This window comes from Prionailurus bengalensis, chromosome A3 (assembly GCF_016509475.1).
Source record: "Prionailurus bengalensis isolate Pbe53 chromosome A3, Fcat_Pben_1.1_paternal_pri, whole genome shotgun sequence".
In the NCBI taxonomy this organism is placed as follows: Eukaryota; Metazoa; Chordata; class Mammalia; order Carnivora; family Felidae; genus Prionailurus; species Prionailurus bengalensis.
The window spans coordinates 16,363,016-16,387,253 of NC_057354.1; the positions used below are offsets into that span (position 1 = coordinate 16,363,016).

Genomic DNA, 24,238 nt, shown 5'->3' on the forward strand with positions numbered 1-24,238 from the left:
ACAACAAAAACAAAAACAAAAACAAAAAAAGCTACAAGTTTGAGAAACACTGAATTGGGCACCCAGCCATGATGGGGGTGAGAGGATTTAGCTCTATGATAAACTGAGCAACTGAGTCACCAACACTCTCATCTGACCTTAACCCCCAGAGTCCAGCATTTTCACTCAATACACCAGTTGTTTAAAAAGTTTCTAGAAATTCAGGAACTTAACATTTGAATTGAATAATTATTTTCCGCACTTCTTTCCTAATGAAATGAAATCTCATGTCCCTATACCTGGATCACCGTAATGACCTCGGGGTCATAAACTAACTCTTGGGAAGGGTTGAGCTCCTCTTGGCTCCCCATTTACGGATGAGAAAACTAAGGCGCAGATGGACAAGGTGTCTCCAAGCTTCCAAAAGAGACTAAATGGTGCTGTGGCCACTGCTCCAATCCCTACAATACTGCACTTAACTCTTTCCGGTATCCAGCAAATACTCCCGGAGCGCTTTTTCCCAGACCCAGAGAAGACTCCGAGGCTGCCACGTGGCGGCGGGACTGGGAGAAGTGAGAGAAGGACCGCGGCGTTCCGCAGCGGACGCCCTGCAGAGGCCGCCAGTGGCCAGGAGGGGGAGCGCGAGCGCCCCGCGAGGGGTGGGGCTCACGGGAGGCGCGCATGCGCCCAAGAGGAGGCACGGCGCCTTCCCGAGCGAAGGGCAAGACGGTAGCCGGGAGGACACCGGGAGGCGGACGGTGGCCGACGAGGTCGGGCATGGAGCATCTGGAGTGCTGCGCGAGGTTCCTCCGGGGGACGCTGGTGCGAGCGGCGGTGCGGCGCTACCTGCCCTGGGCGCTGGCGGCCTCCATGCTGGCGGGCTCCCTCCTCAAGGAGCTCTCCCCGCTGCCCGAGAGCTACCTCAGCAACAAGCGCAACGTCCTCAACGTGTGAGTGCGTCCCGGGTCCTCCCCTGTCCCCGCCATAGCCGACCCGCCGTCGCCTCGTCCTGAGAGCCGGGGCTTAGCTGCCCTGATGGACGAGTCAGCGGAAGGGGAGGCCTTCCCCGTCGTGACAGGTGCATCTGCACGCGTGTCGCGACCGAGGGATCCCCCGAATAGCTAGTGTCACTAGCAGTTGGCGTTTGCACGCCCAGACGAGCCAGCCGGAGTTGACTGGGCAGGGAGTGACTTGCAGGGCTGTGTGCGTGTCTGTGTGCGCCTGTCGGGGTGTGGGGTGGGATGGGGCGTTGAATTAGCCTCTGTCGCTGCGCCCCCACCTCCCCGTGGAGTCCGGAGTCAGCCCTGGACCTGCTTGGGAGATGCCACCTCTCTCCTGCCTGCCTGTATCAGACCCCACGCTAAGTCCCCCCCGTCCCAGCTTGTGACAGAATCCCGTCACCACCTGTGAAAGACCTGCCTTCCCCTGCTGACCCTGCAACCTTTGCGAGCCTTGCCCCGGCCTGTGACCCAACTCCCTCTCCAAGACAGTCCCCCAGGAGTGGAACCCTCCAGCCTCCGACCTTTCCCCTGGATCTCCTGGGACCTTCTCAGCCACTCAGAGTTCATGGCAGTGGCCCAGGAAAGTAAGCCCAGTGGGGCTCTTCGAGACATCTCCTTAACTCCACCCACTCACGCCTTTTTGTTTGTTTGTTTAACGACTGGATTTTAAGTTTATTGCACAAAAACACTGTTGCGCTCTTAAAGGGAAACTCTGGAAGATAAGACTTGGCCCTTGAAGTGAACTTCGATTCTCCCTTAGAATTACAGTGTCAGCAGCATCTCCCAAAAGTCAACCTAACTTTCGTTACCTGCGTAAAACCCCGGTTTCTCTCCGCAGCAGTTTTGTCAAATGCCTGACAGATCTTGGCTCTGGCAAGATCCTTGCATATCAGTCCCAGGGAAGAAGTGAGTGTCAGGCTCTTCTGTGGTGTGTGAGAAGCCTTTGGAACCCGGGAGAAAGTCATCCTGTCCTTGGCCCCCCTTCCTTCCTCACGCCTCCATGGAGGCTGGGCTAAGAATAGATGGATGATGAGTGTGGTTGTTAGCCCCAAGTCTCTTGCGTGTGTGTTTCCTGTGGCCGGTCCCCAGGTCAGCCACCTTTGATGAGCAAGGGGGGACAGGCAGGCAGCTGCCACCTTATCTGGCCTGGGTGAGCTGGGAGCCAAGCAGCCTGGCAGACGAGTCCCTGTTGTGTGTGGGTAACCATAGGTTCTGATGTTTGGTTCCAAGCCTCTGTGCTAATTGGAGGGAACCAGTGAATCATTGGCTCTGGGAGGGATTTCAAAACTCACTTGGCCTCCTCAGCTCTATCTTAACAGCTGGGGAAACTGAGGCCTGGAGAAGTGTAGTAACAAGTTGAGTCGGAGTCAGGATTTGAACCTGATCTTCTGACTTGAACTCAGGTTCTGTTCTGAGATCATTTCTGCCATGTAGGAAAGAGCCACAGTGTGGGGGAGAAAAGACATGGGCTTTGGGCTGGCCAGACCTTGGTTTACTCTGGGTTCGCTGGAGGTTTGATTGTGACCCTGGACAGGTTATTGAACTTTTCTGAGCTCACATTCTTTATAAAATGGGGCAAGTGAGACTTTCTTCCCAGGGTAAGTGGGAGTGTTCTTTGTGTTCACTTTCCCAGAGCCTGGATCACAGACTAAGATCCCAGGCCCTGGACTTGAATCCCAGCTGCACCACTTGTGACCTCTGCTTTGGGCACAATACTTGTGTACCTCAGTTTTCTGATCTGTGAAATGGGGATAGTAACGGTAGCCAGCTCCTAGAGTTGTTTAAAGATTACATTTAAAGAACTTAGTAAGTGAAGTAGCTATCAGTAGCTGTTATCAGCTTTTCTTATTTCCCCTCCCTTGAGAGTCTGGAGACCTGAGTCATGACATTGTTTCCTCTCCACCATGTCCCCTCTCTTCACTTCCACTTTCCTCCTCTGCCAGGTATTTTGTCAAACTGGCCTGGGCCTGGACCTTCTGTCTCCTCCTGCCTTTCATTGCCCTCACCAACTACCACCTGACAGGCAAGGCCGGCCTGGTCCTGCGGCGGCTGAGCACCCTGCTTGTGGGCACGGCCATCTGGTATGTCTGCACAGCTCTCTTCTCCAACATCGAACACTACACGGGCAGCTGCTACCAGTCGCCGGCCCTGGAGGGGGTCAGAAAGGAGCACCAGAGTAAGAAGCAGTGCCACGGGGAAGGAGGCTTTTGGCATGGCTTTGACATCTCGGGCCACTCCTTCCTGCTGACCTTCTGCGCCCTCATGATTGTGGAGGAGATGGCTGTGCTGCATGAGGTGAAGACGGACCGAAGCCACTGCCTCCACACCGCCATCACCACCCTGGTGGTGGCCCTGGGCTTCCTCACCTTCATCTGGGTGTGGATGTTTCTGTGCACGGCCGTTTACTTCCACGACTTGTCCCAGAAACTGTTTGGCACCCTGTTCGGTTTGCTGGGCTGGTACGGGACCTATGGGTTTTGGTATCTGAAACCCTTTTCCCCAGGACTTCCTCCCCAGAGCTCTAGTTTGAATTTGAAGCAAGACAGTTACAAGGAATAAAAGAGAAACAAAAGGGGTGATAGATAGCAGGACAATGGCTAATGTATTTTTCATGATTTTTCTTGGCTACTTGACTAAAGCATCAGTGCTCCTTCAGCGAGGGAGCTCACCAGGCGGTTTTGGTGAGTGGTGGTGGAGTCTGGGGAGGGACTTGAATCCCCACACTTCTTGGCCACGTCATCTTGTGTCACAAACACCGCCCTTCCCAGTCGGGCACTTTTTGTCCCTGGCAAGACTTGACCTTAATCTGGAATGTCCCTTTTGTCCCTAGAGGGCAGAGCTAAGGCTCAGAGAGACGACAGAATCAGGAAGGCCTCCACTGTGTGGCTGGAGGGGAGGCCAGGGCCTCAGCACCCTTCTCTGCCACTGTCATTCTCTCCCTGATTCTAGTCATCTTGTATTTTAATGGCTGACTTAACGCTGTTATTTAATAATATTTCCCTCTGGTCAGCTTTGCGTAAGCATTTATTTCCAGCAGGGTTCTTTATAAAACAACCACCTGCCCGAAGATACTCTCTGGTGGTGGTATTTGTTTATCCTCAGAATGTTCTATATCACAACTGGCTTGTGATTACCTACCAAAACAGTTCAACTGGAGTGCCTCTGTGGCTGAGTATTGGATGATTTTTGTGTAACGAACATTGCCAGTTTTCTGTCCGTGTTGCCCAGTTTTACTGGCTTTTGGAGCAATAAGGTTACCTTTTTTCCCTACTATTTTGAGCAAATGCTTTATTGTTTTCAATAACAACTATGGCGTTTGTTCTGTGTTGACAAAACTCCTGACGATAACCCACAACCTCGATGCTGCACTTTGGCACGTGTGTGGATAGCTTTGAGGGTTTTCTTAGAACACTAATTTACTTTTTATAAACTAGACTCCTGGATTATGGTATTAAACTCCCCCTCGCTTCATGGGGCTGTTTTCTCTATTAAGAATATAAAACCTGAAAGCAGACATTTTAATACTAACTTGGTGAAATTTAAGCTGAGTCAGAGTAACTTTGCAAAATGCATACTTGCACTGAAACTTTCCTGACCACGCATCAGTGGTGTAAGCTGAACAGTGTCCTTCAGACTCAGCTGATAAGTACATTGACCAGTCTGCTGTGGCCCAAGGAATTTTTACATTTTGGACAAGATTATGATAAATTGGAGGTGAAGGAAAACGTCTTCCATTGTCTCTGATGGCAGGAAGCCTACTGTTTGCAAAAATGTCCCTGTTAAATGTCGGCACGACTTTGGCCCTACCCTCCACCAGACCCAAACTGGGCCTGCTCAGCTGGCCTTGAAATCGGTCTTTCCTTTCCCCTTTGCACACTTCTCAGTGTCCAGCCTGTCCTTCTGTGGCCTGTCACCTTCACCCGCAAAGGTACATTTACAGCTCTGTGATAAGACACTCCCCCGCCACCCGTCATCTCCACAGGTTGCAGGCTGTCTATTTACTGTCTCCTTAGGCCTTTTGTACCCAGCCCTTTGCATTTTGGATAATCATCCTGGAAGCTTCCTTGATGCTCCTTCTCTCCCTCAAAGCTAAGCCTGACAAACACTACACTTAACTGCCTTAACTCAAGCTTACATGTTAGGAGCTTGAGGCCTGAAAAACTTTCAGGGTAAATTGTATTTCTTATAAAGATGTATTTAAAATATATATTTGGTATCCCACCAGGCTGCATGTTAATTTGTATCGATCAAAATGTGAGGTATATACGTTGTACCGAAAGGTGGCAGAAATGCTGGCTCTGAGATCTCGGAGGTGTCACCCGTGGTGCTTTGGGACTTTGGGAGCGTTGGCAAGATATGACGGGCCCCATGAGATTTTTTTTTGCCCTTTGGAGTTTTCGTCTGTAAACGGGGAGGTAGAGTAGGCGGGGTGGGGGGGGTGCTTGTTGAAGGGGTTGAAGTCTCCTGAGTTTCATGTTCAGCACCAAAAGGCAACAGACACAAGGTGACTCTATGTGTCTATTTGTCACACTTAAATACCCAGACGTTTCCCCCTGGCAGATCTGATTCAGGCTCAGCATTAAAATTAACTCTGTGGAAAGTGTCAGTTACCGACCCTTGTGTACTGAGCAGTCTTCTATCACTTCCTGTTCAGTCTTAGCACCCTCGCCTTTTCCTTGGGAACGTGCTCCCTACCTCTCTGTGAGGCAGCGTGGTTTGGTGAAAGAGTTTGGACTTAGGAAAATGCGAGATGTGGGTTCAAATATTGGCACCACCACTGAGAGGTGTCTGACCACAGGCAAGCTTCGTGTCCACACCTGGACAATGGAGATGATGCGTTAGGATTACGGGAAATGATGTATGTAAAACACCCAGCACATGTGCTTAGCAGACCAAAATCCCTCATCTCCTTTTTCCTCACCTAAAGCCTTTAGAACTTCTTGGCTCCTTAGAGGAGGCAGGGAAACGAACATCTACTTTTGAGTACCATTTGGGGTCTGGGTCTCCTGTTGAAATAGTCTTGTATCATCTTTTGAAAAGTGTCTGTTGTCCCCAGGTGCTGAGCAAGAGGCTTTGAAGGGCATCTGTGATCCCAGAATACCACCATGCTTGTTTGGCGTCCCCACACTGAGGTTCATTCACTGACACCTCATTTTCCATGTGCATCTGTCGTAGTCTGAGTACCAGATTGTATTTAGAGTTTGGCTCCTGCCACTGTTACATACACACAGATCGTGTGTGTAAACAAGCAAATTAAGTAAACCGGAGATAATGAAATCCCACGTTCCGTGTTTCATGCGTTCCTTTCTAAAACCCTTAAGAAAGTCCAGAACCAGAAAAGCGCAGCCTACTTTATGAAAATGGTATAGTTCTTACTTGAGCTACTCGTTAGATACAGGGTGTTTCATGACTATGGTTACTCTTTTTTTTTTTTTCCTCCTCAATTCTATAACCAAGTATATGTTCAGTCATATTATTTCTTTTTTTGGTTTTGTTTTTCAGTCATACATTTCTTAGCTTGATTTACTCCTTCCCTTTGTGTCATAGCTGTGTCTGAGAGTCCTGAGGTCTGAATCAACCAGATTTGGGAGTTTTCTGGGCAGAAGGAGAGGAGTTGAGCCTCATGGGAGTAACACTGACGAGCGGGTACAAAGTCCACTCCAATGAGGTCTGCTGTGAGAGTGCCCTGTGCCCTGGAGGCCTAGACCTCTTAGTGCCTGCCTACTCATTTGTCAGCCTCACCTGGTTGGCACCTCCAGGTAGTGTCTGTTGAAAGCTCCAGAAAGCTCTACGGCTGTAGGATTAAAAGCTCCTTAGACTGCTGTACTTCCCTCTGCAGATTTCGTCAGCATCACCAAGCTTCCTGAGTTTGTACTGTGAGCCAGGAGCTGATGGTCAGCATAAACTCCCTCCCCGCTGGAGTTTGTGGTCCAAAGTCTGTCCGCTCAGAGTTTCAGGCAGGTGCTGGGGTTGCAGAGAACTTGATACATCTGTGCATTAGAGGAATTTTCAGTCTTGTGGACGAGACACAAAAGGAATCAACAACCACCATCAAGTGTTTTTTTTTTTTTTTTGTAATGTTTATTTTTGACAGAGAGAGAGAGAGAGCAGGGGAGGAGAAGAGAGAGAGGGAGACACAGAATCTGAAGCAGGCTCCAGGCTGTGAGCTGTCAGCACAGAGCCCAGTGGCCGGTTGTGGGGCTTGAACTCACGAACCGCGAGACCATGACCTGAGCCAAAGTCGGACGCTTAACAGGCTAAGCCACTCCAGCGCCCCTGAAATGTTCTGAGTGCTGTGGCAAGGTCAGGGCCCGGGAACATAGAGCAGGAGACAATCAGATGCCCTGGGAAATTAGAAAATATTGTCACAGAACATAACCACTCTTTTGGGTCTTGAAGGTGGGGAGGAGTTCAGGCAGTTAGAGAAGGGAATCCAAGCAAGTGAGAACAGGACGCACAAAGGCACAAAGATATGCTACAGTGACTTTTATCCAGACATCCCTTCTCAAGGAACATAACATTCCCCCCATTTTCCAGAGCAACGGAGCATGAAGAAAGGCATGAAGGACTGCAGGGGTGATGGATGTGCCCTGCTATAACATGGAGAGCCCGCAGCTAGAGGTGAGGATACCTGGCTTTGTGCTGGATTCTGCCACTGCTGATTCTGCTTTCCTGTGTGACTCTGGATTCGTCAGTCACCATCCCTGGCCGTCAATTCCTTACCTGATAAAAGAGGGGGGGGGACTGAGTAATCTCACCAACGCGTCTGCTCTATTCCCTTTCTCTGTTCTGCTTCCCAAGCTGGTTATGATCCTATTTTAGGAAACAACGTGAAAAGAAACTCCTACTCAGAGCTGAGGTGGCAGCTGGTTTTCTAGTGAGTGATGGAGAAGCCCACCTCTGGGTGCTCTTTGTCATCCCCCGCTTTTCTGTGCATCCATAGCCTAATGTAGTTCAGACCTGATTTGTATGCATTCATCCGGACTTACTGGACATGGGGAGCTGAGCCTCATTCCCAGAGGGATGAACTCCAGAGGCCTTACCAAAAGAAGTCTCTAAACTCCAGCCATTTTTTTCAACGTTTATTTATTTTTGGGACAGAGAGAGACAGAGCATGAACGGGGGAGGGTCAGAGAGAGAGGGAGACACAGAATCGGAAACTGGCTCCAGGCTCTGAGCCATCAGCCCAGAGCCTGATGCGGGGCTCGAACTCACGGACCGCGAGATCGTGACCTGGCTGAAGTCGGACGCTTAACCGACTGCGCCACCCAGGCGCCCCTAAACTCCAGCCATTTTTGACAGATCACTTTTGACCAGGGAAGGGGTAGGTTCTGTTCAGAGAAACCCTGTGCAGTGTAGTCACCTTCAGAAAATGTCCCCAAAGCCCCTAATACAGTCGCTGAGTTTTGAAATTTGAACACACAGCACAGAAAATAGGTGCCCTCCTTCCCTGGGGAGAGGGGAGGTAGTAGATTGGTACCACGTGTTTAGAAGGTAACCTAGTAGTGTCCAAACTTAAAATGTGCGGACCCAGCAACCTCTGTCTCGGGCCGTGGGCTGTGGAAAGGGGTGTAGAAGCAGGCAAACGAGTATAAAGACCTCATTGCGGCAACTTGTAACAGCAAGAAGTTGTCACGATCTGTTGTCTAACCACATTACGGTAACTATATCAAAAATAACAGTGCAGTCACTACAAAGAATCAGTGATGTATCAGCATGGAATCTGGAGGCAGGCAGACTCGGATTTGCACTGCCTGGAACTTACGGCTGTGTGTCCTCTCTCCAGTCATTCTCTCCGAGCCTCTCCTCCTGGGAGTGTAAGGTCGAGATGATGGTGGCTTCCCTCACCCAACATTCGAGGCTTCAGTGTTCAAGACACACTGAGGGAACCAGGCACTGTGTGAGGTCCAGTGTTAATTCAAAGAGACACGGTGCCTTTGGGGGGATTCGTCCAGCTGGGTGCAGGCAGTGAATTGAGCAACTCCCAAGCTGTGCTGAGATTCTAAAGCACAGTGTGCCCCCAGCCTACTCTGACCTTGTCACAGCCCAGGCAGAAATGGTTTGTATAAAGCGCTTAGAAAAGCAAAAGAGGGAGGAGATTAACGTGGACTCCAGCCAGACTGCCTGGGTTCAAATCCTGGCTCTGCCACACACACTCTGGCTTTGTGACCTTGAGCGAGTTCCTTAATCTTCTGGCCTCAGTTTCCTCATCTGTACAATGGAGATGATATAATACCTAGCTCATAGGGTTGTCATGAGGATTAAATGAATAGATACCTGTAAAGTGTATCTTAAGTGGATTAGAACAGGACCTAGTGTATTGGAAGTACCATACACATGTCTTCAAGGGCACAGTAAGTCTAACGTGCCATCATTACCATAACTTACTTTAAAATCAGAAGAAAGGAACCCCATACATGTCAGCACTTTAATTTTGATCAACTCAGAAGTAATTAAAATGGACAGGTAATGAATGTAGAAGGCCATGTCCCAGTGACCTAGCGTGGGAATGGGGCCTCTGAGAGTCTGCAGTCTGCTTTCAGGGCTCACGGAGGGATGAGGGAAACCAAGAGAGGTGTTATCCAGAAGAGCCGAAAGGAAAGGCCATCTGTTTATCCGTGGGGATTTGGGGGCAAGGAAAAGTAGGTCTCCCTGTTTGAGGTGCTGTCCACTCACAGGCAAGCTAAAGGCTGGCTGACCCGGCTTTCCAGGCTGCTTATTTTGGGGAACCGGGCTGGGTGCCTTATCATGGAGCCTGCCTTCCCTCGTCTTCTCTGCCAGGGCGTGGCTGAGGTGTCTGAGTGCTTAGGAGATAAGCAGGTGGAGAAGCCTGGGAGCCACCCCTCATAAGCATCTTAATTTCTGGAGCAGTGTTGTTCAGGTCCTGCCCAAACAAGCTGCTACCACCCACTGCCCCACCCCACCCCTACCCTTCCATCCCTTTTTGACTTCTGCTCCAATTGCCTGAGGATTCTGTGTCTGCTCTGTGTCTGCCAGATACTCCCCTGCTCCTGGGGACTAATGCAGGGGTGAATGGTGACTCTCATCTGGAGTTAGTAGAAGCTTTGGATTAGAGCAAGCAGACTGCATTCAAATCCTGCCGGTCCACTCCTGCCTGTCCACGGCTGTGTGACCTTAGGCAAGTCACTTAGCCTCTCTGGGCTTGTGAAATGGGGATAGGACTTTTTTTCTACCTCACTAGTCTTTGGGTGGCTTAATGAATATCATGGATGGGAAAATATTTTATAAGTTTTAAAATGTCAGGCACCCACGAGGGCTGCTTATTACTGAAGAGATTCACCTTTGTCTAGTGAAGCTAGAGCTAAAGCTAGAGCTAGAGCTAAAGCTAGAGCTTTGTCTTTCTCAGAAGCCTGGGCCCTGTAACCCCTGCATGGCCCCAGGAACCCTAAAATGAGCTGGTGTCATCAATATAATTTTAAAAATGCAACATTGAATTAAATTAGTAACAACTAGCATTTGTTCTAATTTCTTAAATCTGGTGCCTGACGTTTTTATTGTATTATCTCAACCTAGGCCATAGAGAAAACAGGAAGGTCTTTGGCTTCTAACACAGTTGGTTTCATATCCCAGCTCTGCCACTGTATTAGTCAACTATTGCTGTAATAATGCTTTGTAACAAACCTCCCCCAGTGTGATGGCTTATGACCACAGATGCTCACAGGTAACTGCAACTCACTGACGTGGGCGGGTCTTAACTAGTGAGCTCTGCTCCAGGCCACAGCTGGGCTCAGGTCTGTTCTACTTTCATTCTGGGGTCCAGACTAAAAGGGCAGCAACTACATGGGGCATGTTCTTCTTGTGATGATCCCCGGGGCACGAAAGCCTAAGACAAATTGAACAGTACATGCAAGCCGCTGCTTGTGTCACATCCTTCCATTAACATTCCACTGGCTCAAGGTGGTCATCTGGGCAAGCCTGGCATCTGCAGGAAAGGAAATAAAGAAAACTCCACCCACAGTGGGACATGCTACAAAATTATATGGCAAAGGCTGTGGATGTACAATCCTGTTAGGAAATCCAGCAACCCAATCTACCCCTTGTGCCTTGGGTGCTTAACTCTCTGTAAGCCTCTGTTTCTTCATCAGTGAAACATAAAAGTCGATGTTTTGCAGAGTCAGAAATAATGTATGTGAATTTCCTAGGGCATAGTTGGTATTCAATGGATGGCAGCTATTATTATTATCAACTCCATTTTAGAAATGAGAAAACTGAGGCCTCTAGGCAGTGTGGTCTTAGATTACGAGGGAAAGATGAAACAGGTCTTTGGAGATATGTTGAAGTGACCTGGACAAGTATTCTGTGGCTTTGGGGGTAAAAGCTGTGAGCTGAAGAAAATAGGGCCTTATTGTCCTCCCCGCTACAGATCTGTGAATGATGGAGGGACATTTTGCAACAGTGTAAACTTTGGGGATGCCATTACCACCGTCTGGGTGGTGGTGGTGACTGAACTCTGATAGCCCCACTTCCTCCTCCTCTCTGCTTCCCTCCATGGCACCTCACAGAAGGCTCAGCAACTGATGGATTCTGAGCAAATGTTTGCGTATTGATTCTTCTTGTCCTCCACCCTAGGTTCTCTCCATGACATTCCAAGAGACAGAATGGGACCAGGGAAAAGACTCTTGGCTTTAGCTCACTCATAGTGGGATCCTGACCAAACCAGAAACCAGCCCATCTAGGGCCTCAGTTTCCCCATATGCAGAACAGGTGGGCGGACGTTCACGGTGTCTTCCAGCCTGGACTTTGAGTCTATGATTTTCTCTAACCACCTGCCTGTGCCTCATCTCATTCAGTTATTCCTTGTGTGAGAGTCTGCTAGCTGTGCACCAAGATCTGTTCTCTCCTTCCTTAGCAATGCTGTGCAACCGCAGACATTTTCCAGTCTCCTGTGCAGCTGGGCAAGGCCGTGCGATTAAATTCTTACCTATGCAATGTGAGTGGAAGTGATGTGACCCTCTTTCAAGTGTAGGCCTTAAAATACTGGACACACACTCTTCCAGCCTCTCTTTCCCTTCTGATCAGATAAAACCTGGGCCTCGCGTGCCCTGTGAATGAGGACAATGCACAGGAGGAAGGTGGGGAAACAGCATGGAAGGAGTCTGGGTCCCTGAACAAAGACAGGAGACAGACTCCAGGCCAGTTTATACCACTCCCCTCATTAATGGGACAAAACTGAATTTCCACTCTCCTAAGTCTTGATGTTTTTTTTTCCCCTCTTGTTAAAAATTGCTTGGGGGGCACCTGGGTGGCTCAGGTGGTTAAGCGTCCGACTTTGGCTCAGGTCATGATCTCATAGTTCATGAATTCAAGCCCCGCATCGGGCTGTGTGCTGACAGCTCAGAGCCTGGAGCCTGCTTTGGATTCTGTGTCTCCCTCTCTCTTTGCCCCTCCCCCACTCACATGCTGTCTCTCTCTCTCTCTCTCTCTCTCTCTCTCTCTCTCTCAAGAAAAAAATAAATAATAAACATTAAAAATTTTTTAATAAAAAAACAAACGAAACAAAACAACAACAAAAAACTCACTTGGTCATTGTAACAATTCTGCCTTCCCTGCCTGCTGTACTCCATCTCCTTTATTCCCACTTCTCCAGGCCTGGCTTCCTTGCTCTCCAGGCAGATGCCCTGGGAGATGCCCTAATGTGTTAGGTGTTTGGTGGAGACACAGCTCAGTTGGGCATCAGCCTCTCTGCCAGCTCTTCTAACAGCTGAAGACCCTGTCTCCGAACTGAGATTGACTGCTTCTCAGTCTTTGCCGTGGGCAGTCACCTTACAGTCTCAGCAGGACCAGACAGACCTCCACCTCTTCCTGCTGGTCAGTCACTGCCTTCCCCCATCCCAGGCTAAGCCTCCACTCATCACCCGAGGCAAAGTCATGTGTTAAGGCCATCCCAACATTTCTACCTCTCCAACTAGGTAGAAGGGCTATTCGGGTAGACCAGGGAAAGTTCCTGGAACTCCCCACGCCCCCACACACTAGACTAGTTACAACACTGGAAAATGGGTGGGTCTGGAGAAGGGTCATGTTTCATCATGAACTCCTTCAGGTGGTGACTCAAACTGCCGCTTTTCAGATGTGGCTTCTTTACTAAAGAAAATCAACACAGTGTCTAGCACTTTTAATGCAACATCTGGTCTGGAAACTGTTGTTCTCTCTACCATTTGGTGAGGACCACCAAAAGCCATTTGCTGTTATTGGGCAGAGCAGTAGCTTCTTACTGTGGGGCTATGTCAGCTTTTTTGTTCTCTGTTGTAATCTCATGTATAGAGACCTTGATTACCCTGATGTCCCCATAATAAGACACTGACCCACCACGTTGATGACATCATGTTGTTCCCGGTGAAAAGGAAATGGCAAGTGCACCAGATGCTATAGAAAGACCCACACATGCCAGAGGGTGGTATATAAACCTCAGGAACATTCAGGAACCTGTAGCCTTGTTAAAATTTCTAGGGACCCGGGGGGTTAGGAAATGTCAGGCTATGCCTTCCAAGTGAAGAAGTTGCTATGCCTGCCACTAAGATGGAAGCACTGTAATCGGTGGCCCTGTTTGGATTTGAGAGGCAACGTACCCCCCTTTGTGTGTGTTGCTCCAAACCATTTACAGGACAACCCATAAGACTTCTGGTTTTGGGTGGATCCCAAAGTAGATGCAGGCTGCAGTTCAGATGCTCGGAATGACCCAGCAGATCCAATGGTGTTGAAATTGTCTGTGGTTTAGACATGGTGGGTGGAGCCTCCAGCCAGCCCTAATAAGAAACTCTCAGCACATACCCCCACGCTCTTGGAACAAAGTCCTGTCCTCTTCTGCATATAACAACTGTCCTTTTGAAAATTCGTTTCTGGCCTGCTACTGGGCCCTGGAAGAGACTGAACACCTGACCATGAGACACCAAATGACTAAGCAACCTGAGCTGCCTGTCGTGAACTGGATGCCATCTGATTGATCAAGTCGTAAGGCTGGGTACGTAGAGCAGCATTCAATCAATTGGAAGTGAAACAGCTCAGAGGATGTCAACTATTCCTGCCACATCACCACCTCTTCCTCATCCAACACCTAAGGCCTTGTGACGAACTCACTCTGATCAAATGATGGAGGAAGAAAAATCTCAATCCTGGTTCTAGCTGGAAGTGGGTGGTCGCAGCACCACGGGGAATGCCCTCAAAGACACTGGAGACGGAGAATCCTCACTGTGAACAGGACTTCAAGCAGTAACTGTGGTTGTCCACTATATCTAGATGGAGACAGAAGTCCAGAAAGACGGATCTACACATATTCATGGAATGGATGGTTTGGCTGGATGATCAAGAGCATGGAGAGAGCAAGAATGGAGGATTGGTAACAAGGATATCTGTGAAAGAAAGATTGTGGGCGAATCTGTAACAATGGGCACAGAAAGAGAATGTTTGTATCTCCCCCAAAAGTACTCATTGTAGAGGAGCGTGTTAACAAATATTTGGACAAAATGACTTGTTTTGTAGATACAAGTCATTCCCTTCCCCCAGCCACCCTAGTGCTTGCTCAATGGGCTCACATACAAAATGGCCATGGTGATCGAGCTAGAGGTTCTAGGTGTACACAACATGGACTCCCTCTCAGCAAGACTGATCTAGGTAATACCAGCATCAAGTACCCAACATGCACAGAATTCCTGATATGGAGCCATTCCCTGTAGGAACTAGCCACCTAGTGGCAAACTGGTCACATTGACCCCTTCCATCATGGAGAGAGCAGCGAGCAGCAATTTGTATATCCTATATATGGATTTGCCTTCTTTGACCACGACATCCACGGACACCTTGGCTCCAGTCCTGGTATTCCATACAATATTGCTTCTGACCAAGGGGTTGATATCACTGCAAAAGAAACGCAACGGTGTAATTATCCCTGTGGAACTTTCTGGTCTTACCATGTGCTCTATTATCTAGAAGCAGCTATGCTTACAGAACATTGAAATGGCCTATTAAAGACTCCATTACAGCACCAGCCAGGAGACACTGCAATGTTGAGGTGATGTCCTACAGGATGCAGTATAAACTTTGTATGGCCCACAGTGCTGTCCCTTCCCCATACAGAAAACATAGGTTCAGCAGTGCTGAGGTGGGAATGGGAGACTAGCTCTCACTATTGCACATAATAGCCCATTCACAAAAATGTTGCTATCCATTCCTGAATCTTTGGACTTTTATGTTTTAGAGCTTATAATTCCCAAGGAAGGAGTGCTTCTGTTGGGGAATACGTCAATGGTTCAACTAAATTAGTAGAAGCTGAGATTATAATTTGGCCATTTTGATCTCCTACCATTGAAACTACATGCAAAAAGTTTACAGACTAGGGTGATTGGTCCTGGTCATCGAGGGTAAATGGGGTTGCTGCTGCAATGGTGGCATGGAAAACTATGTATAGGAAGTAGAGGATTCCCTGGGGTGCCCCGTGGTATTTCCATGGCCAATAGTAAAAGATTAATGGACGACCACAGCAACTCAAGACCACCAAAGCCTGAGTCAGATAAAATACCCCAACCATGAGGTGCTGGTCCTCAGACAAAGAGAATATGGGATAGCTAGTGGAAAAAGGAGAAACTATAAGTATCCACAATGGCCTTGGGATCAATAACAGACATGAGGACTCTGGCAGCTATGCGGATTTTCTTCCTCGCTTGTTATGTGTGTGTTTACATTGTATACAAGGAATGCTAGTGATGGATAAATTAACATTTTAATATGTAGATTACAGTATACTGAGGAGTGCCTGTGCCCTCCAGAAGTAGAATCCAATATCATCCAGAGTGATGTTACTGATGAGGCTTTGTGAGTCTCATTTTGGAGAGAAGGTGCAAGCAGACCAGTCAACCTCATCGGGATTAGGCATGATGTCATTGTTCTTAAGTGGAGTTTAATTATGTGGAGAGTCTGTGTAGATGTTTGAGTAGCCTAAGGGGTGGACAGTGCCAGATGGTGACTCTATTATGTCCCATGCTTGTCCTATCAGGGCCCTGGTTATTTTTTTCTTTTCATCACACACACAAAAAAGGGCAAATTCTTATACATTTTTGCAAAATCAATAAACTATGCTTTATGTTCTATAAGGTATATCCCTGGTTTAATGTTCTTCAGACATTTTAACTCATTTTCCCCTCTGGGAATGTGACCTGGGTATACCCCGGTCTATGTCCAGGTTAACACAAGCAGATGGTTGTGAACATGCTCTGTAAACTGAGAAGCCCTGTGTCCAAGTGAGGTGGGTTTATGCCAAGGTCAGGACATTGCAAAGTCCACCCAGAAGCCATCCCCACAACCAGCAACTTGAGACCTGGACTTTATTCTTGCTTACTCTTGCGAACCGCTGAATCTGAACCTCGAGTCTCTGCCTCTCTGCCCCAAACTTTGGAAAGGAGAGATGGATGGACAACACAGGTCTAGAAATGAAAAGCAACTGCTCCTCCTGAATGCTTTATTGGGGGCTTTCGGTGGTTTCTAAGCATGAGCGGCAGTGACACCCAGACCTTCTCCCAACATGCAAAAGGCACAGGAAAGTGAGACACGACCAGGGAGGGCAGCAGGGATGCAGAGACACCACACTCCCCTGCTCCATGTGGCATGGTGGGGCACAGGGGAAGCCCCACATGTGATGGGGAAGGTGGGCAGTAAAGGAGGTGGCTTTGGCAGAGGCAGAGGGAAGGACCTGAGTCCATCCACCTCCAGACCCACCCCTGCACGCAGGCCAGGACTGACCTTCTGAGAGAAGGTCAACATGGCTTTCGCTGCAAGTCCACCTCCCATGGTGGGAAGTCAACCCCCAGCGGGAAGAGGTGATGGGTGGGTGCTCTTCCAGGGACTTCTGGTAAAGCAAACACATTGGCCAAATCAGGAGGGGACAAGAGGGCGTGCTCATGGTGTCGGTCCCAGGCATGGCCTGGTGGTTGGGTGCCACTGTCTTGGCTTGTGCCAGTGCTGTCTCAGTCCACGTGCAGGAGAAGAGTGGAGCCCCTTGGGGTCTTCAGGAGCCTCCCCAGGGTCCGCGGTCTCCAGCCCCAGCCCCAGCCGGAGGCACCACTTGGAAGAGTCAAGTGTTGATGTTGGCTTTGTCCTGTGGAAGAGTTCCCTGGGCAAGAGGGAAGGGGAGGCGAGGGGATCAGGCCCTCTGAGCCCCCAGCACCTCCCAGAATCTGGGCCCTGGTGGATCAAACAGCCTGGGACTCACCTCAGATCCTAACCAGTCCCCACAGTTCCATCTTGAGACCTTGAATCAAAAGAAAAGGCATTCGTGTTTTCTGTTCTCTCTCTCTTTCACACTCACGCTCACTCTTTCTCTCCTTTAGTAGAGCCGTGGCCTCAACTCACGGCATTGGCAACGTCTACTTCTAAACTATGGAATGTTTTCACATTGACGATAGAATTACTCCAAACGGGGTGGGGAGTGGCTGTCCAAGTGTTCATGAGACAGTGCGTTACTGAGAGCTTGCTGGGAATCACACAGTACAGAGACACCGACAGGCGCTGAGCCCGGGCCTGGCTCTAGATGTATTTTTTCTTGAGGTACCAGTAGGCAAAGTAGCCCATCCCCCCCAGGGAACCCATGAGGAAGGACGCCCCAAAGAAAGATGGGGGTTTCCGCTTGACCAGCCGGAACGCGTTGGGGATGACGGCCGACAGCAGGGTGGTGTGGATGTCTCCGAGGACTTTCCGGAAGGCCAAGCGCCTCTGGACCCTCTCAAAGAAGGACTGCAGGTTGGGCCGGCTCCCATCTTCCCAGTATTTCTTGGACAGTCCCAGGAACTTGAGACGGTGCAGGGTGGCTCCCAGGAGGACATCGGCGAGGGTGAAGGCACAGCCACAGAGCCACAGCTCACATTTCTGCCCTGGGGGGAAGGGAGAGGAGATGGGGGTGGACAGGTCAGCTTCGTCCCATCAAGCTGATGGGACTTCTCTCCCTTGGACTCCTCCAGCCTCTGCCTGCCCGCCACAGCACTGCCCCGAGGTCACTCACTTCCATACAGCTTTCATGATGTTTGCCTTACGCTTATACTACCTCTATTACTATTTTTTCTTTGAACCAACTGACTTTTTAAGTGCAAATATATGTATTTAAACTCTAGCCTCCTAGGGGCGCCTGGGTGGCGCAGTCGGTTAAGCGTCCGACTTCAGCCAGGTCACGATCTCGCGGTCCGTGAGTTCGAGCCCCGCGTCAGGCTCTGGGCTGATGGCTCAGAGCCTGGAGCCTGTTTCTGATTCTGTGTCTCCCTCTCTCTCTGCCCCTCCCCCGTTCATGCTCTGTCTCTCTCTGTCCCAAAAATAAATAAACGTTGAAAAAAATTTTTTTTAAAAATAGACTCTAGCCTCCTATGTCTAACTTCCCATTTTACAGCTCCACTTGGATGTCCACTATGCATTTCAAGCTCGGTATGTCCAAAATAGAATTCCTGATAGTCACTTCCAAACCCACCACAGTCTTCCCCATGTCAGCAGCCACATGCCTACCCTGTCAGTTGCTCAGGCCACAGCCCCATGCCACATCGAGTCCTCTTTCTTTCATTCCTCATGTACAGTATGTCAACAATTCCCATCGACTTCTCTTCAAAATACATCCAGAGTGTGATGTTACCTCCATTGTTACCATCCTAGTCCAAACAAACATTCTCTCCTACCTGGGTTATCATCATGTCCTCTTACAAGGTCTTCTTGATTCTGCCCTGGACTTCCTAGAGTGTGTTCTCAACATAGCAGCTGGAGGGACTGAAAATGGGCATGGCTTGCCTGGGGGACCCAGTGGATAAGTGGATGATTCATGAGAAGTCAAGATTAGAGAAGTGGATGCAGATAAACTAGTGAAAAGGCTTAAAAACCAGGCAAAGGAATTTGGACATTGACATGGTCAGTGGGGAGAATGGCGGGGTTTTGAACAAAGGTGATGTAGGAGACCAGAGGAGCTGCCTGTCCACCTCCGGGCCTTTGCCCCTGCTGTGTCTCATGCCTGGAGACTCCCCTCTGCCTCCTCTCTGCCTCCACTTCCTGTGAGGTCTGCTGTCCTAGGAAGCTTGCTTCTGCATCTTTGAGCAGGTGTCCCTTTCAGCTCAGAAATTTCCTGAATCTGATGCCCTCCACCATCAAAGCCTGATCCCTTCCATCCCTTTCACTCTGTATCTTCTTGTTCATTCATTTATTCATTAATCCAACAAATGTTTATGTATGTGCTGGACATGAAGACCTGACCTGACATGACACAGGGCAAGACAGTGTCTTGAGGGGTTGATGGTTTCATGGAACGAGGAGGTAAAGTGTAATGAAGGCCCTAATAATCTGAAGTTTGTTCTTGAACAACATAACCTTCAAGATGCCCATTGGATAGCCAAAGGGAGATGATGAGTCAGCAGTTAGAGGTACATGTACCTAGTTCAGGTGTACATAATCAGCATGGAGGTGGGGGGACATCAGCGAGAAAGTGAGTGTAGACGGATCTGAGAATAGGACCAAGGACTGAGCTTGGGGGTTGTAAGATTTAGATATTGGGCAGCAAGAAGAAACCAGCAGAGGAGCATAAAAAGGAGCACCTGGGAGGTGGGAGATGAACCAGGAGACTGTGTTACCCTGGAAGTCAAGGTTAGGAAGTGTCCCAAGGAGAAGGGAGTGCCCGGCTGTGTTCAAACGCTGCAGAGAGGTCAAGTAGGAGGCTGAGAACTGTGGTGGCATTTGGTGACTGGTGACCATGACAAGAGTAGATGCTGATGCTGAAAGCCTGGTTGGAAGGAGTTCAAGAGAGAAATGGAGGAGAGGAACTGGAGACGGTGAGCGAAGATCACTCTTTCAGGGAATTTCGCTGTAATGGGAAGGATATGCCAATATGAGAGACAGGTCCAGAGTGTCTTTGCAAGTTGGGAGAGGAAACCCAGGATGTTGATGGGAATGCTCTAGCAGAGAGGGGATGACACTACAAAAGACAGTGGAGGGAATTACTGACGTGAGTCCTTGAACGGGATGGCTAGTATTCACGGGGAAGAGTTACTAGTTGAAGGACAGTTCACTCTTGGGAATACAAGGGAGTGTGCGGTACTACGTTTCATCAAATCTAAGTTGCTGTCAAACGTAAGAGATCCACCCTGGAGGGAACAATGGTGCCAATTAAACTTTGTGAGAAACACTGCAATTTCAGAGATGCTGAGATGTGACATAAGAGAGGTGCACCTTTGAGCTGCTAAAACATGGTGTGTGTATGGGCACTGATGCTGGTCGGGGAGAGGTTGTGGGGTCAGAGATCTGAGGGTCTCCTCCTAAAGCTTCCATTTTCTCAGTGATATAGAAACAGTCAGTGAGGGGAGGGGTGGAGGCAGTGGTTAGAAGGTTGAGGAGGAAGAAGAAAGTATTATTAAGTAGTCACCTGGGGAGGGGGACAGGGGCGGCCCAGGGCAGCCGGAGAGCCATCTAAGGCTAGTGGTCTTGAATCCAAAGTGAGACCAGCCTGCATGCATGTGTATTTCTCTAGCCTCTAACTTGGGTTCACAGGTGCCGGTGCTGACTAGGTCAAGAGTCGGGTATAACCATGTTTGAGGTTTTACAAAGTATGATAAAGCAAGAGAAGGGCACGGAAGCCGACGGTGCAGGCCAAGGAGTGCTCTTGCTGGTGGACAAGGGAGTTACCACTAGGTCCGGAGCAGGGTGAGATCAGGATGGGGGCGAGGGGCAGTGAAAGGAGGCAGGACCAAGGGGTCTGTAGACCCCAGTGACAGATTGGAGGAGACAGACAGGTTTGAGAACAGGACCAAGGACTGAGCGCTGGGGCACTCCAAGGTTCTCCAGTGAACGAGGAGAAACCAGCAAAGGCACATGAGAAGGAACAGCCTGTGAGGTGGGAGATGAACCAGGACACGTGCTGTAATTTCCTTAATCCTCATGACAACCCTATCAAGTAGGGATTATTATCCCCACTTTACACATGAGGCAACCGAGGCACAGAGAGGATAAGTAACTTGGTCAAAGCCACACAGCTAGTTCACGGCAGAGCAGAGCCTGGATTTGAACCCAGGCCATCTGGTTGCAGAGTCTGTGCTTACAACCACTACATAACACTGCTTCTTTCCGTGTGCGGATGAAAAAGCGCATGTGCATGTATCTCCACATACACTCGGGCCCCTGGGTGGCTCAGTCAGTCAAGCATCCGACTCTTGGTTTCAGCTCAGGTCATGATCGTATGCTTTGTGAGACTGAGTCCCGGGTTGGGCTCTGTGCCGACGGTGCACAGCCTGCTTGGGATTCTCTCTCTCTCTGCCCCTCCCCTACTCACACTCACTCTCTCTCTCTCTCTCCCTCAAAATAAATAAATAAACTCTAAAAAGAGAAACAAAGAGGTGTATTCTTTGTTGGGTCTGTGTGCAGATCTATGTGTCTGTTGGCCTATGTGTTTGCCTGCTCAAGTCCCCGCAGCTGATTGTGTGTGCACACGTGGATATCCGCACACCTGGGCATCTGTGTCCGTGTGGTGTGGAATCCCCACGTGTATACGTGACATGCCTGCCCACATCCACTTGGCTGTTGGCCTGCAGACAGATGCTCACGAGCATGTATGTGCACGTCACTAAGTGTGGCCATGCCTGTATTTACGTCTGTGGGCAAATTCTGATAGCCATGACCACCACGTATGTAGACATCTGGTATGTCACCAGAGGGCCGGACCCATTCGGTTTCCCCCTCCCCTCCAGCTATGCGTTCCCTTTGGAAAGCCCCCAGCCCTGGACAAACTCTGTCTTGTGCCTTCTCCGAGTCTGCCAGCTGAGTGTGCTGGAGACAGTGACGCTGACCGGCTATGCCTCAGATTCATAACCACAAAGCCCAAGACAGCACTCAGCCATGCCTGGGCCTCTGATAGTTCTGGAGTAGGCTGGCTTTCCCACGCCCTGCAAAGACAACCACACTCCTCTCCTCACACTCTGTCCCCAGTCCTCACTCAGCTGATGATGCCACTGCGTGCTTCATTCAGAAAATAGGAGCCTTCGGGGGTGCCTGGGTGGGTCAGACAGTTAAGTGTCCAACTTCAGCTCAGGTCATGACCTCACAGTTCATGAGTTTGAGCCCCGTGTTGTGCTCACTGCTATCAGCTCAGAGCCTGGAGCCTGCTTTGGATTCTGTGTCTTCCTCTCTCTGCCCCTCCCCTTCTCTCTCTCTCTCTCTCTCTCTCTCAAAAATAAATAAACATTAAAAAAATTAAAAGAAAATAGGAACCTTCAGCCAGAAAAGCCCTCACTCCAACCAGGAAACCCACAAAGCCAGTCACCTACATGCACACTACCTTGGGCCACTCCGCGGTGGAGGGCGCCAGCCACCTCCTCTCATGGCCAGGTCCTCTGTGGGTCTCTGCCCCCCACTTCCTGTCTGAGGCCACACATCTTCCCTTTGCCTTCCAGACCTACTCTCCTCCCTTCTCCGAGAGGCTCTGTGCCACAGGAGAATGACTTGATGGAAAAACCGGTGGGGCTCCACGCCCTCTGGCTCCAGCCACTGGGGAGCAGAGGCAGGAGATGGGAGGGTGGGCGAAAGTGAGGTCAGAGTCTTGCTTCCCTCAGTGTCCTCTCTGTGCATCGCCACGGACTGGGTGTGTCCACAGACTGAAGGTCACAGCTCCTGCCAGGGGGTCCCCCTCTCCACACAGCCTCTCTGTCCATGTTCCTGAAGCTGCTGCCATGCCTCACGACCTCGCGACCTCAGGCCCAGGGCACTGCATTTGTCCCTGTGCTCTTCCTGCATCCTGCCCACATATTTGTAAATAGTCCTTTGATTAAGTGCTTTTCACCTTTACCTGATTCGAGGTGCCCTGTTTCCTATGGGGCCCCTGCCTTGAAGCAGGTCCCTAGTGTCCCCTCCGGGACTGGGTGCCATCCATCCTGCAGCACTGATTTCTCCCTCCCACTGGGTTACTTCTACCAGCTTGGAAATATGCTCTTGGATGTCCTATCTTAAAATTTTTTTTAATGTTTATTTATTTTTGACAGAGAGAGAGAGAGAGAGAGAGAGCATGAGCTGGGGAGGGGCAGAGAGAGAGGGAGACACAGAATCCGAAGCAGGCTCCAGGCTCCGAGCTGTTAGGACAGAGCCCGACATGGGGCTCAAACTCACAGACCGCGAGATCATGACCTGAGCCAAAGTTGGACGCTCAACCGACTGAGCCACCCAGGTGCCCCTTGGATCACCTATCTTAAAAAAGATTCCTCTCTTCACCCCGCATCCTTCTTCAGGCACCATCCCATCTCTCTACTCCCACAGCTAAACGTCGCAAAAGAGGTGTCTTCATTCTTCACCTCGTGTTTACTCTTTAGCCTTCAGCCCCCACATTCCAACTAAACTGCCTTTGGCAAGGTCACAGCCAACAGCCATGAGACAAAATTCATGGCTTGACACTGTTCTTTCCTTAAAGCACAATCCTTTCTGGGTTCCATTCACACAAGGGTCCTACATCACTGGCTCCTCTCTCTGCTGGCTTTGCTGGCTCCTCTGCCTCTACCCTCTCCTTGATGTGGGGGGATCTCAGGGCAGGTGTGGTAGTTTTAAAAATATGCTCACAAAGGGCACCTGGGTGGTTGGGTCGGTTGGGCATCCAACTCTTGATTTCAGCTTGGGACATGGTCTCGTGGTTCGTGGGTTCAAGCCCCTGGTCTGGAGCCTGCTTGGGATTCTCTCTCTGTCCCTCCCCTGCTTGCATGCAAATGCTCACTCTCAAAAATAAGCACATGGACTTTAAAAAAAGTATATGCTCATGAACTACTCAATACTTCTCCGATGGAACCCAATTTCCCTCCCCTTGAATATGGACTGTATTTTGTGACTTGCTTCTAATGAATAGAATGTGACAGAAGTGACAGTGACTTCCAACAGTAGGTCATAAAAGGCATTGTGGCTGCTTCTCTCTCTTTCTGCGTTCACCCGTTCAGGGGAAAGCGATCAGCCATGTTGTAAGGAATCTCAAACAGCCCCACTGAAGCTTAGGTAATGAGGAACTGAGGCCTCCTGCCAATGGCCAGCGGGGAACTGAGACCTTTAGTTAAGAACCATGTGAACGAGGGGCGCCTGGTCTGACTTGGGCTCAGGTTCTGATCTCACGGTTCATGAGTTCGAGCCCCACATTGGGCTTGCTGCTGTCAGTATGGAGTCTGCTTTGGATCCTCTGTCCCCCTTCTCTCTGCCCCTCCCCTCGCTCTCACGCTCTCTCTCTCTCTAAAGTAAGTAAACATTAAAAAAAAAAAGAACCACGTGACTGA

General features: G+C 49.7%; 2 protein-coding genes across 5 annotated transcripts in view; one reads left to right on the plus strand and one right to left on the minus strand.

Moving 5' to 3' along the window:
- The first annotated feature begins 652 nt into the window (after window positions 1–652).
- On the plus strand, window positions 653–6,262 carry FITM2 (fat storage inducing transmembrane protein 2). The gene is made up of 2 exons (XM_043602319.1): window positions 653–929; window positions 2,924–6,262. The coding sequence occupies exons 1-2, from the start codon at window positions 661–663 to the stop codon at window positions 3,537–3,539; spliced, it is 885 nt and encodes a 294-aa protein (XP_043458254.1). The 5' UTR covers window positions 653–660; the 3' UTR covers window positions 3,540–6,262.
- A 10,173-nt stretch (window positions 6,263–16,435) lies between these two features.
- Window positions 16,436–24,238, minus strand: part of GDAP1L1 (ganglioside induced differentiation associated protein 1 like 1) — a 51,285-nt gene continuing 43,482 nt past the window's right edge. For 3 of the 4 annotated variants that reach the window (XM_043602321.1, XM_043602320.1, XM_043602322.1), the window contains one exon: window positions 16,436–17,857. In XM_043602321.1, coding sequence (XP_043458256.1) covers window positions 17,514–17,857 — 344 coding nt within the window. In that variant the 3' untranslated portion in view covers window positions 16,436–17,513. The remainder of the gene's footprint in view (window positions 17,858–24,238) is intronic. The other variant, XR_006300736.1, reaches the window with a different exon arrangement.